At 40.2% G+C, this 13,249-nt stretch overlaps 6 protein-coding genes across 6 annotated transcripts; 3 read left to right on the top strand and 3 right to left on the bottom strand. All coding sequences in view use genetic code 12, as the record gives it.

The window, feature by feature from the left end:
• The first annotated feature begins 138 nt into the window (after positions 1-138).
• RJT20DRAFT_124384 (inorganic diphosphatase) lies at positions 139-1,279 on the top strand. Its single transcript, XM_064916225.1, has one exon. The coding sequence runs from the start codon at positions 197-199 to the stop codon at positions 1,217-1,219; it is 1,023 nt and encodes a 340-aa protein (XP_064777247.1). The 5' UTR covers positions 139-196; the 3' UTR covers positions 1,220-1,279.
• NUP188 (Nup188p) lies at positions 1,280-6,530 on the bottom strand. Its single transcript, XM_064916224.1, has one exon. It carries the CDS (start codon positions 6,300-6,302, stop codon positions 1,359-1,361), a length of 4,944 nt encoding a protein of 1,647 aa, XP_064777246.1. The 5' UTR covers positions 6,303-6,530; the 3' UTR covers positions 1,280-1,358.
• A 415-nt stretch (positions 6,531-6,945) lies between these two features.
• On the top strand, positions 6,946-8,468 carry ERG12 (mevalonate kinase; the record flags this gene model as incomplete). The annotated part of the gene is made up of 1 exon (XM_064916223.1): positions 6,946-8,468. The coding sequence occupies one exon, from the start codon at positions 6,949-6,951 to the stop codon at positions 8,248-8,250; it is 1,302 nt and encodes a 433-aa protein (XP_064777245.1). The 3' UTR covers positions 8,251-8,468.
• On the bottom strand, positions 8,469-9,775 carry RJT20DRAFT_124380 (uncharacterized protein). Its single transcript, XM_064916222.1, has one exon. The coding sequence runs from the start codon at positions 9,590-9,592 to the stop codon at positions 8,606-8,608; it is 987 nt and encodes a 328-aa protein (XP_064777244.1). The 5' UTR covers positions 9,593-9,775; the 3' UTR covers positions 8,469-8,605.
• Positions 9,776-10,507: 732 nt separating this feature from the next.
• Positions 10,508-11,242, top strand: PPT2 (holo-[acyl-carrier-protein] synthase). The gene has a single exon (XM_064918593.1). It carries the CDS (start codon positions 10,687-10,689, stop codon positions 11,101-11,103), a length of 417 nt encoding a protein of 138 aa, XP_064777243.1. The 5' UTR covers positions 10,508-10,686; the 3' UTR covers positions 11,104-11,242.
• A 62-nt stretch (positions 11,243-11,304) lies between these two features.
• GUA1 (GMP synthase (glutamine-hydrolyzing)) lies at positions 11,305-13,144 on the bottom strand. Its single transcript, XM_064916221.1, has one exon. It carries the CDS (start codon positions 12,966-12,968, stop codon positions 11,382-11,384), a length of 1,587 nt encoding a protein of 528 aa, XP_064777242.1. The 5' UTR covers positions 12,969-13,144; the 3' UTR covers positions 11,305-11,381.
• Between the last annotated feature and the right edge of the window lie 105 nt (positions 13,145-13,249).

The raw sequence follows: 13,249 nt of genomic DNA, 5'->3' as shown, positions 1-13,249 counted from the left end.
GTATGCCCCGCTACAATTACCGTTTGATACATCTGAGTCGGTTCACTACCCCTCGCAGAAATTTTTTTGGGCCCTGTCAGACAATTCTTATCCTCGGATTTGCAATTTCACACTTAATCTCCTCAAATCTGTTATCATATTCCAGGAAGTAGACGTAGTTCGTACAAAATCGATAATATATATATATGTTTTAGAGATGTTTTCCATTAGAACTGCGAAGTTGTTATTGCCTCGTTTATCACCGTTGAAAATGTCCCATAGTGCTACTGCAACAGCAAGACTCTTGCTCACCCAGCAACATTTAACAGTAAATAGGTGCAATTCCACTACGAATTCACATATTTCCCCAGAGTCTATAGGCATTACCACCCAAGGAACACAGTTTACCGCAGACTACGAGGTCTACGCCGTGAACAAGTCCACAGGAAACATCCTTTCGTGGTTCCATGATATTCCTCTTGACTTCAACGAAGAACAAGGCGAAGCTAACATCGTAGTGGAAATTCCACGTTGGAGTAATGCCAAGTTTGAGATTTCTACAAAACTCCCAGGCAACCCAATTGTTCAAGATGTCAAGAAGGGAAAAGTCCGCTTCGTCAGGAACCTTTTTCCTCACCACGGATACATTCTGAATTACGGCGCATTTCCTCAAACATGGGAAGATCCTACAACCAAAGAAGAGGAATTACAACTCTTCGGAGACAATGACCCTTTAGACATCTGCGAGATTGGTACAGCCATCATAGAGAGAGGTCTGGTGAAAAGAGTCAAGATATTGGGATCTTTAGCTTTAATTGACGACGGTGAACTTGACTGGAAGGTCATTGTGGTAGATATCAACGATCCATTGGCCAAAGAAGTGTTTGATATCCACGATTTATACACAAAGTGCCCTGGTCTCTTGGAAACTACAAGACAATGGTTCAGAGACTACAAGTTGGCCGATGGTAAGCCACAGAACAAATTTGCATTCAATGGAAAATATAAGGATAGAAAAGAGACACTTGAAATAATCAAGAATTGCAATAGAAGCTGGAGGAAGTTGGTCACTGGAGAAATCACTGGAGACAAAATACCTTCGATCGAAAACTCGACTTTGGTGGGGACTCCAGGCTACAATGGTGGCTTCGAAACACAGAAGCTAATAATTAGAGAGAGAAAACCAGATGCACCTATCCCAGTAGAGATAAGCAAGAGCCACTTTATCCCTACCGACTGAGATTCATGTAAATAAAAATGTAGTTTGATTAGGCCTCAGTTATGTGACTACAACAATGCAATTCACTGTACAAGCGTTCTGTATTTTTCAATATTAATTATACACTATTGGTACTACTATTGTAGTTCTATATAAAATGCTAAGAAAATACATCTTTCAAGTCGCGTATCTCTTGAATCAATTCCTTGACGAAGTTGTCGTACTCTTCACCTCCCTTTTCGATGATACTTTGCTCTTCTAAAGAGCTAGGTGCGACTCTTGATGTCAAGAACTTAGGATGCTTCAACAAATTGTTGATACAGTCCACGAATTCTTCTCTCTTTGATTCAGTACTAAGCCCTGGAAGTACCTTCATGTCTATGATTTCTCCTTCTGCATTTTCTGTGGCCAAACCATTATCATTTAAGTATTCAATCACATTCATGGATTGCAATAACTGGAAGATGATCAAGATTTGACTCGTTTCTGCCACAGTGGATGACAGAATTCTTATGGTGGAAGAATCTTTTGCCCAGCTATCGATGCAAGTCTCAATTTGCTTACCAAATAATTGAAGTGCTAGGCAAACTTCGGGAATAACGCTTGGTCCGAGTTTAGTTAAACTGGTAATTATTATTGGTAGAATACCATTAGTCCAAATAGAGTGGTATTGAGCACCAGACGATACACTTGTTGAACCAGCTCTCACAGGGCTCGATATTGGGCTTTCCACAATAACAACAAAAAGACCAGCTGCAACCAATCTTTCTGCAATTATTTCAATTACCATAAGTTCTTGAATAAACATCAAACTCAATTGGGCAAATATATGTTCGTCATTGACTTCAATGGAATGAGAGAATGAATAAAGGTTCAACAAGGATTTAATGGTACCATCATCGTTAACAAGCGTAGCCATTTCATGGTGCAAATTGGAAGAAGACTTCATTTTCACAAAAACCTTAAGAATAGACAAGATAATCATCAAATCGTCAATCTTGTCATTCATTTTTGTTGACTTATGGTTCTTATTGGTACGTGACAAATAAACATCATTTTGCAATTCAATCAACAAGGTACGAGTTCCCTTCGTAATTATTAAGCCGAATAAATCACGGAATACACTAAAATACTCCAAGAGGATTCCCGCATCATCTTTGATTAAGTTCAACGAGCAATAGAGGATTCTTAGTAACGGCCTGTAATATCCAGACGAGTCAGCCAATGAAGAAAGGAAATTCATGCTTGCAGAGGACAACAATGCTGAAGAATTCTTGATTATTTCGAAGACCAATTTGGTGTCCTTCTTGACTTCACTATTTTTGTAGACGGAATACATTAGGAAGAATGCAAGTTCTATTCTCTCGTGGTATATCAGCTCAAATATTTCAGCTGGGATGCCTTCGATAATATTTAGTTTCAACAAGTGAGCAGTGAAATCCAAGAGCTTTGGACTTGACACAGCATTGAATCTTCTGCAATACGCAGTAAATAATGCTCCAAATGACTTGGCACTGGAAATCTGGGAATCGAGGTATTGCAAGTTGACACTAGCAGCAATAACTTCCTCTCTGAGTTGTGGCCAGTTAGCTTCATTCTGGAAGAGTCTATCCATCAAACCTAAGTTGTAGACAACTGAAATACCAAATCTATTTCTTTTAGAGAACACACTTGTGAACTGTGAGAGCTTGAATTTTGGAAACTCGTTTTCGAAAGAAACCTGTAAGTTGGTGTGAAGGGAAGGTTGGTAGTCTTTGATGGTAAATTTACTCTTTGAGATTTCAATAAAATCATGAGAAGTCACAAGGTTGATAATATTTTTCTTGCAATCATCGTTTCTGGATGTGAATAAGAACAAGGAGAGTATCTGCGCGATTTTAGAGACAAGTTTCTCGGAATAGCATCTGTTAATGTAGTCGTCAATGGACTGAGGCTTTTCGGTGATGGTAAGTTGTATTTTCGTGATCAACTCATTTATAAAGTCCAAGTCATTTTCATTCTCTCTAGCGGTTGTCCATGAGTTGGATGCAAGTGCTATAGCATCCACTAAGTGTAAGCTAACAAAATTTGGATAGTAGTTGATGTCACGAATATTCTTTTTAAGGATTTGCAATAAGGAAATGTGCTTTAAATTGTCAGTCTCCTTCGGTGTCTTTGTAAAATCTCCAAATACATCCCGTCCGCTGATAAAAAGAACAGAGAGACCTTCTTGACTTCCTTCCATAACAGCACAGATAAAGTCATATAATGAAATCTTGAGCCTGTAATCGTCAAATGAATTGTCCAAGTCAGATGCTAAAGAATGTAACAATACCTGTGCGTAGTCCCTACCTAAATGTGACAACAACGAAGGCTTCGCATCTTCTGGCCATTTTCCATTTGTCAAGCTTGTTATCAAGTCCAAAACATTACTCCTGACGCTAGCATATTGGGCGTAAGACAATACAAGTTTAGGTAACTTACCAAACAAGCTTTGTTCGAACGAGGATGGAGGATAATTTAAGATTGATCTGATATTAATGATCAACAGGGAGAACGATAAAGCTCCCCGGATCCAACTATCATAAAGAAAACCTGATACATCACTTATTTCGTAGAGATTCAAGTTTGTATCCATTGAATCAATCATTGTCAAAATAGGAGATGCGGATCTCGCGTATTCATCTCCCACAACTAGGAAAGATTCCAAAATACTGGTAGCAGACTCAGAAAAGACCTTGGTGACTTTGTTTATGGCCTTGGTATCCTCATCAATTCCATATGTATAATTCAAGACATTCGAGAAGACGTCTAGAATGGAAACGCCAACTTCCAATTTCTGGTACGCCTTATTAAATCTGCAGTGAGTAAAGCTCTCGAATACTGAAACTAGATGGTTAACAAACTTGGAAAGGATAATACCCTTGGATTTCTGTGGATAATCTTCGTCCAAGGACAAGCAGTTCTGTACCAAAGATTCCGTGAGCCTAATCAAAACAACAGTAAAGCTGTAATCGCTGTTAACCATTTCAATTGCTCCAAAAATATTAGCCGCAAGTCCTTCCTTACCATTGTGTGACAACAAAGATGACTTCGAAAGGTATGGCCAGATCCTATATGACAAGAATGGCATCAAGCGAGACAAAAGTTCGATAACCGCCTCTAGAACACGAACATTTCTCGAATGCAAGCCCTGTTCCAAAAGTCTGAGAATGACTTCGAGGATATCAGAATCGTCCGTATATGCTGACATATATTCTAGAACTTGTTTCACTTGGTCGATATTACAATCAATAGTCACCTGTGTTAAAGAATTGATAATAAGAACAACGACATCAACTTTATCTCCGTCCGAGCCCGTGAAAAGTTTGGAGACGTTTTGTAGCACTCTACCCAAAAGTGCCCAACCATTATATTTATACAAGAATGTAACAAGCACTTCATCACTATTGCTTGTTGGTAAAATTTTGGCCTTGGTTCCTTGGCTTAGCAATAGCGAGAGCTTCTTATTATATTCATAAGGGGGATAGACGTCTATGAATTCGGTCAACTTGACTAACTCTGTATTTTCATCATCAATTGTGTATAATCTATTAAATTCATCTTTCTTGAACAACTGGATGTATGATTTCAATTCGCTAAATTCATGGAAAGCAAAACTGCCATTGATGGAAGCAATCCTGAGATATGGGGTAAGAGCAAGAGGGAACTTAGCTCTAGCCAACACAATGTTATTTATAGTGAATTCATTTTCAAAGAACTTTTCAATGATGCTGTTAGGGCAGTTCTTCATTATGCTTTGGATAGTGGTTGCTATATCTGGCGTCAAAGACTCAATGAGAGGCATAGCAGAAATGACCACTGTTGAGAGGATGGAAGAGTGTAAGCTATCAAATTTGAGCAACTCGTTCACTCTGTTTAATTCGTCAAACACATTTAAATTATTGCAACGGATACTCAATTTGTTGATCGTCACGTCCAAGGCATCAAAACTAAAGTTCTGCAAGAAAGTATTGGATGATGGTAGCGTCGAATATTCTTGAAGGAAATAAAACTTACGCATAAGGATAATCAACCAGGAGTACATCACCACAGAGTTTTCGTTTGAATCATCGGTTATGGATTCATTGAGAGCTTTGAAGACTTCAACATCGGTAATGAATGACGTAGGGACTGCCTTATTGTTATCAGCGACGTCAAAAGTATCAATGAGGTCCAAAAACACAATTGAAATACTAGTTGAAAGAGCCTGCAATAAATTAAATGACTCCTGGTACTTTATGTGTGGGCCAAGGGCTAATATGTAGTTATTGGATGCCATAAGTTGGAACCATTGTTGGGTGGTTTCCTTGTCTTTATAAAATGGTCCAGAGGTCAATTCAGTCAAAACTTTAGCCAACTGGATAGCATACAAAATTGTCTCTTTGTAGACAAGCTCATCAAGTTCGCTAGAAAGGCCAGATTCATATGACTTTGTGCTTAGACTTGTTAATGCCTGTTCGAATGCTGTGATTATGTCTTTGGCATAAGTGCTTGAAAGGTAGATATCTTTACCAAAGTTTCGTATTATTGCCGAGGAATTCTGTCCATTGATACTATTGAGGAGTTCCACAACAATTTTCAAGATTGTTCTACGTTCTCTTAGCACCTTGCTGGTATAAAGTAAGAGACGTTCATTTTCTAAGAAACGCTGTCTATCGTCGGGTAGTTTGCTCTTCAATTTTTCTGAATTATGGAGTTTCTTCTCGGGAACTCTTTTGTTTGTCTGACTAATTATTCTCACAAGTTCGACCTTATCTAATTTAAGGATTGAATAGAGCTTTTCGGCATCGTCTATAGTGCTTGCTGTGAAGTCCGAATAGAGGACATTACGCAACGAGATCTCCTTAGCTCCCTTCTTTACTTGAGGGCTCAGCAGTTCTGATCCCGAGCTGAACGGGGATGGATTCATGATCAATTGCTTGTTAGAAAGGAGGAATTCATCCAATGCATCTGCGATGTAGATGTCATTTCCAGTCTTTAGAAGTGAAAGGGCATTGTCAAATGTCCAGAATTGTGTGGCCTGGATTGGCTTCAAGGCGTGAACGTCTTTCGAGACCCGTAAGTCTGTCGAAGAAGCTGGCATTGTCACACCTAAAACGTTCGAAAATGACACTTGATCTCAGACCTTCTAATTACACTCTTCAAGAATGTTGTAAAATCACTGTCTGTTTACGATGTTCTTGATTTTTTCAGTTTACTATGGTGAGCATAGACTTCCTGTTTGGGAAGGAAAGCTGTGCACAGAGCTTCAAGTGTAGCTATGGCAGATTTTGGATTTTGAATTTTGACACCGAGAAATAAATAAAGAAATGAAGAAATATACAGTACAGTACTGTCTATGGGCTACTATATTATGGTGCAGTACAATATTGCAATAATTAGAAGAGCATACATATCCTATTCGTATAGTAGTATATTAGTCATGGTTCAGAAAGTAAAAAAAAAACGGTACTTCTGAGAACACCTCTTCAAGCTACGTGCTCTGACCACACAAATCTTCTCTATACTCATTTAGATACCTCAAAGCACACAGATTTCCCCCATTCGTAGTCTTTCCTTGGTAGGCTTTCTCCTCTCACCACTCTCACCACTCTCACCACTTCCCAAAATATAGCTGCAAATACTGCAGCACTTGGCCTGTATACACAACGCGTCGTTCAACCAACCTTATTTATTATACGATGGTTGAAAAATTGTGTCTTGTAGAGTATCATTCTTCAACCATCAAAATGTCCGAATCTCTGTTCTTTGTAAGTGCTCCTGGTAAGGTAATTATCTTCGGAGAACATTCGGCAGTCTATGGGAAACCAGCCATTGCTGCAGCTCTCAGTTTGCGTGCGTACTTGCTCATAACTCCAAGCAAAGATGTCAACACTTTGAAGCTAGACTTCCCAGATATCGGACTCTCACACTCTTGGAACAAGAATGACATACCGTGGGAAGAAATACGGAGCCATGTCAAACTTGTGGATGGAAGGCCACAAATCACAGAAGAGCTCATTCCAGAAATCGTTGACAATTTAGGCCTGGTCCTTAGCAACTTGAATTCAACCTTGCACTATACTGCCTGTCTTTGTTTCTTGTATCTTTACACACAATTATGTAACAAAGACATCCCCGGTATGAGTTTTTGCATAAGATCAACATTACCAATCGGAGCAGGATTGGGTTCCTCAGCATCAACGGCAGTGTGCCTCGCTACTTCGTTGGCCATTTTAGGTGACCAAGTTGAGCGTCCTTCGTACGGCATGAATGAGAAGAGTACCAAAAAGGAGTCTACTGACTTAGATTTCATTGACAGCTGGTCATTGATGGGAGAAAAGTGTTTCCACGGAAATCCTTCTGGTATTGACAATGCTGTTGCTACACATGGTGGTGCCGTGATGTTCCAAAGAATGTCTAACCCAGCACAACCTTCAGTTAGAACTACCATGAGAAACTTTCCTCCTATTAAGCTCTTGCTTACCAATACAAAAGTTCCTCGTAGTACTGCCGAATTGGTCGGCGGAGTTTCGAGAGTGAATTCTGAGTATCCAAAGACCTCATCATCTATTTTAGATGCAATGGAACATTTGAGTACCAATGCCTATCAGATTATGGTAAGACCATTCTTTGGAAAGGAGGAACGTAAGACCTTGAGAGAATTAGTCAATATCAACCACGGATTATTAGTCGCTTTGGGGGTTTCCCATCCATCACTTGAAAAGGTAAAGATTATCTCTGATACCTGGAAGCTTGGTGCAACTAAGTTGACTGGTGCTGGAGGTGGTGGATGTGCTATCACTCTTGTGGACGATGATGTGACTGAGGAGGTCATTGAAAAGGGTATTGCAGAGTTTGAAAAAGAAGGCTTCGATACCTTTGAGACTTCCTTAGGAGGCAAGGGAGTGGGTGCTTTGGCATACTCGGATGTTCCTGAGGAACTTAGAGAGAGGATTTTCTCACCAGAGGTGTTCTGTGCCTATAGTGATCGTTTAGAGATAGAGAACGCATTGAGTACAGATAATCTCACTGGATGGAGATTCTGGTAATCAGAAAATGTAATTAGTCATCTTGTAATATTTCGCTAAATAATTGCTACAAAGTGCATCATGAACCATATCTGCTTGTAAGACGTAGATATGGTGATAAAATAAAAAACAAATATAGAATAGAGTTGCTGTATATCATGGTAACCAGTCTCTACAACACACGAATTCCTCTCAATGTTTGGCTTACATAAAGACAATTGAATTTTCTTATAATTGAATGTTCCAATTAAATGTTTATTCATTTGTAACAATACACAACTAAATTACCTTATATACAATTTTATCCTTAGATAAACCGAAGAACCTCATAGCTCCATGCTAGGTTCTCAATATATTTTTTCTTGGTCCCAACAGTTTAAATACCTCTGTTGAATTCTAATGTTTCTAAAAGATTGCCATTCTTGTCCTTCAAGTCATGGAATTTCTCCTCAAGCTTTGAGACAGACAAAGTTCTTCTTTGTGGGAAGACAGCCAATGCAAAAGGCAAAGCCACAAGGGAAGTAGCGAAAATTAAACCAATGTTCACAAATGTCTCTACAGCCTTTGACTTTCCTCTTAATAATCTTGTTTTTTGCAACTTCACCAAAATCAATGGTGGAATGACCATAATAGGAGTGGCATTTATAACTCTGCTTGCAGCAGTTTCTCCAACAGCATACAATGCAGCCTTCTTAGATGTTCCAACTTCTTCACCCTCCTTGTTGAACACTGTAATACCCTTCTTGATTTCCTCACTACGCATCAAGAAGACGTTGACAACACCCGCAGAAACAACAGCTGCAAATGGAACCAAACGGCCCAAGATTAATCTAGTGCTTGGTTGCAACGACTTCAATTTGGGAACGATGGCGTTCAAACCCAAAGCAACGGAACAAGAAGCAGTCACCGCCATGGAATAGTTCACAGCGATCTGCTTAGTGGTCAAAGGATGCGATTTGTTGGCGTTAGCAGTATTAATAGCAACGTTCAAGGACTGGTTGGCAACTTGCCAGAACAAGGTTCCGGCCGTTCCCAAACCTGGAGTCAACATACCAGCGGTGACTACCAAGTTTGACAAGACACACGAGCTCATTCTAAAAGGCAAGAAAACAGTCTCACCAGTGTCAGGATGCAACGTCGAGTCCAAAACACGCTTGGCTCTCCACAACTCTGGAGTCATATTGGCAATGACTCCGTTCTTGTAGTCCCAGATCATTCTTTTTGCAGTCTCGATATCGTGAGAAGTGTTCAGAAGCATGGTAGGGTCTGAGATCTCAGCACAGTGCTGGACTCTGCCCCAGTAGGTGCTCAAGTCGTACTTGGATGGTGGAAGCGACACAAATCCAGGGACGGTGGAGGCCATTGTGAGATGGAAAGAGCACGGCAACTGATTGATGAGTGCTACACAAGAAGAAGAAAGTTACAAGAAAACTATTTTACAGCAAGGCGGCGGCTACTAGTAGAAAAATTACTGCAATAAGACATAAAAATCTGCAGCAGTTTTGTGAGTCAGATTTTTTAAGTGTAGGAAGACAAGAGGAAGATGTATGAGGAGGGGAAGGGTCTTATGAGGGAGAGCAAAGAGGAAGACGAAGACGAAGAGGTCGGAGGAACAGGAAAAGTGAGCAAGAATGACGGAAGTGAGACTAAAACCGTTGTGAACATAAGGAGATAGGAAATATGGTAGCGATTTGACAGTACTATAATGGTAGAGATATGGTAGCGATATGACAGTACTATAATGGTAGAGATATGGTAGCGATATAACAGCTCTATGGTACAGATATGGTAGCGAGAGTGGGAAATACGAGGGAAGGGAATTAGGGGATCAAAGTAATGAGTTTGAGGAAGAATGGATTAATCTGTGCAAGGAAAAGTATACAAATGCGAGAAGAGGAAAGACAAAAGTGAGTAAGCGACTGAGAAGTGACCGTAAAGAAGGTATATAATAAAGGAACGAAGGAACGAAGTGGGATTAAAGAACGAGGGAGAACAAAACAAAACAAGTTGGAAAGTGCAGAAACAAATGGAACCAAAGCAGAAAAGCTGCAAGAAAACAAAGGAGGGGAGATCAAAAGAAATTACCAATAGAAATTGCATCAACAAGTACGAGTAAGTTGCAGGAGTTAAAGAACAGGATTCATCAAGTGATCACCGATCATCACCAAGTAGTATTGTTTGTATCAACTGACAGAAGAAATATAAAACAGGAAACAACTCGAACACTTACACGAAACGAAACACGAACAGAATACGAGAGTTGCATAGTACTGCTGTTGTTTTAAATTGCGTGTATCGTATATCTATATATATATATATATGTATATTGATACCACCACTGCTCATTGATCTGCCTCCTTCAGTGATAGAATTGTTAAATTTTTGGTATTATTTGGCTTTTGGATAACATTGATTAGCTAGAATAGAGTATCCCAACCAAGAACTACCAACCCAACAATGACTACTAGAGTTGGCTTAACATTAGGAATTGGAGTTGACATCGTCAGAACTTCACGGTTTCTGGACATACTTCAAAGAGACCACAGGCTCGTAAACAGGTTCATCGCCAGAATACTCAATGAAAAGCACGAAATCCCCCGGTTTAGAGAGTTGACTAATATCGAGCAAAGGATCCCCTTTGTCGCTGGCTCGTGGGCAGCTAAAGAGGCTGTTTTCAAGACATTGGACCCTGAAGATCAGAAGAAGTTCCAGTTCAAGAACTGGTACAGGTCACACGATTCATTGGGGAAGCCATACATACGAAGTGATGATTATACAACTGAAGACGAGGAGTTCTTGTTGAGTATTTCTCACGACGAAGACGTTCTTGTGGCGAATGTTATGAGACAAAGGCTAATCGATTTAAAGATATAGCAGAAAGAGGTAAACCCAAGCAAGGCTACCAATGCTCAGCTGTAATCTAATAGAAATTACTATAACAAAGGAGTTAGTTCAATTCTTAGGAGAGACAAGTATTTTACCTTTCAATCCAGTTCACGAGGGTTCAACTTTGGTAAACCAAACTTGTACATCTTCAATCATTCGGTGTGAATCCCTACAATTCAAGTTCAGTAGTACGTACTATTACGACTTATATATGGTACAATGGTTTTATTAATGTATATAGTAGACGAAAAATATGACTCTATCATCTATTCCCACTCAACAGTTGCTGGTGGCTTGGAGGTGATGTCGTAAGTGACACGGGCAACACCATCAACTTCGTTGACGATTCTGGAAGCAACTCTCTTCAAGAAAGAAGCCTCGAAAACGTACCAGTCAGCAGTCATGAAATCAACAGTCTCAATGGCTCTTAAAGCAATAACTTGCTCATATGTTCTTTGGTCACCCATGACACCAACAGACTTAACTGGCAACAAAGCAGCGAAAGCTTGAGAGATCTCTCTGTACAAACCAGCACTCTTGATCTCTTCAATGAAGATAGCATCGGCTTCACGAGCGATCTTAACTTGTTCCTTGGTGACCTCACCCAAAACTCTGATGGCCAAACCTGGACCTGGGAATGGGTGTCTCCAGACCAAGTCTGTTGGAACACCTAACAATTCACCCAAGTGACGAACTTCATCCTTGAACAATTCTCTTAATGGTTCGATCAACTTCAATTTCATGTTTTCTAACAAACCACCGACATTGTGATGAGTCTTGATAGTTTGAGATGGACCCTTGAACGAGATAGACTCAATGACATCTGGGTACAAAGTACCTTGCAACAAGAATTCAATTTCTTGACCAGAAGCTGGCTTGATTTTAGCAGCTTCGTCTTCAAAGACGTGAATGAAAGTGTTACCGATAATCTTTCTCTTCTTTTCTGGGTCAGTGATACCCTTTAATCTACCCAAGAACAATTCAGAGGCATCAACGACAGTCAAGTTAATACCTAAACCTTCAGTCAAAGTCTTGTAGACGGTTTCTGTCTCGTTCTTTCTCATGACACCGTTGTCAACATAAATGGCGTGGAAACGCTCACCAATAGCCTCCTTCATGATCTTAGCACCGACAGTGGAGTCAACACCACCAGAGACAGCACCAATAACCTCAGCAGTTGGTCCAACCAACTTTCTGATTCTAGCAATCTCAGTGTCAATGAAGTTCTCCATGGACCAGTTGGTCTTGGATTTACAGATCTCGACAGCGAAGTTCTTCAAGATAGTCTTACCTTGAACAGTGTGAGTAACTTCTGGGTGAAATTGAATACCGTAGATGTTGTCCTTGGCGTTGTGGATAGCGGCATATGGAGAGTTGTCAGATGTAGCGACAATCTCAAAACCAGTTGGCAAAGCATGCAACTTGTCACCGTGGGACATCCAGACTTGGGAATGGTCGACGTCCTTGAACAAAGCACATTCCTTGTCTTGGACATCTAAGGTAGCTGGACCATATTCTCTCTTGTCACCTCTGGCAACACCCTTACCGTTGATCCAGGCAATTTCTTGCATACCGTAACAGATACCCAAGATTGGAACATCCAACTTGAAGACGTCATGGTCGACGTGTGGAGCGTCTTCGGCGTAGACGGAGTATGGGCCACCGGACAAAATGACACCCTTTGGTTTCCAAGATAACTCAGAGATCTTCTGGGTACATGGGAGCATTTCAGCGTAAACGTTGAACTCTCTTAAACGACGGGTGATCAAGTGGGAGTATTGGGAACCGAAGTCCAAAACCAAGATGGTGTCGAAAACCTTGGCAACCTCAATTGGAACGTCAGCGGCGGACATCTCGTCTATTACAATTTTTATATATATCTAGAGTGAAAGTGGGGATACTCTCCCAAGAACCAAAAAAATAGAACTGAGATCTCAGAAGAAGAACGATGAGGCTGGACCCGTTGCTTTATACCTTTGTATGGGGAGCAGAATTAATTTTCATTTTTTTCACCTCATCGAAGTCACGTGCTTAGTTTTGACTCAGTTTGTTAGTTATTTACAATTACTTGAGATTAGGTAGGTTAAATAGACGAATCTTGTCAAGATTCTTGCTCCAAATTTACCACTAGTGG

Source organism: Scheffersomyces xylosifermentans (genome assembly GCF_036884685.1).
Source record: "Scheffersomyces xylosifermentans strain CBS 12540 chromosome Unknown RJT20scaffold_1, whole genome shotgun sequence".
Taxonomy (NCBI): domain Eukaryota; kingdom Fungi; phylum Ascomycota; class Pichiomycetes; order Serinales; family Debaryomycetaceae; genus Scheffersomyces; species Scheffersomyces xylosifermentans.
The sequence above is the reverse complement of the archived record's forward strand: the minus strand, read 5'-3'. Positions and strand labels throughout refer to the sequence as shown.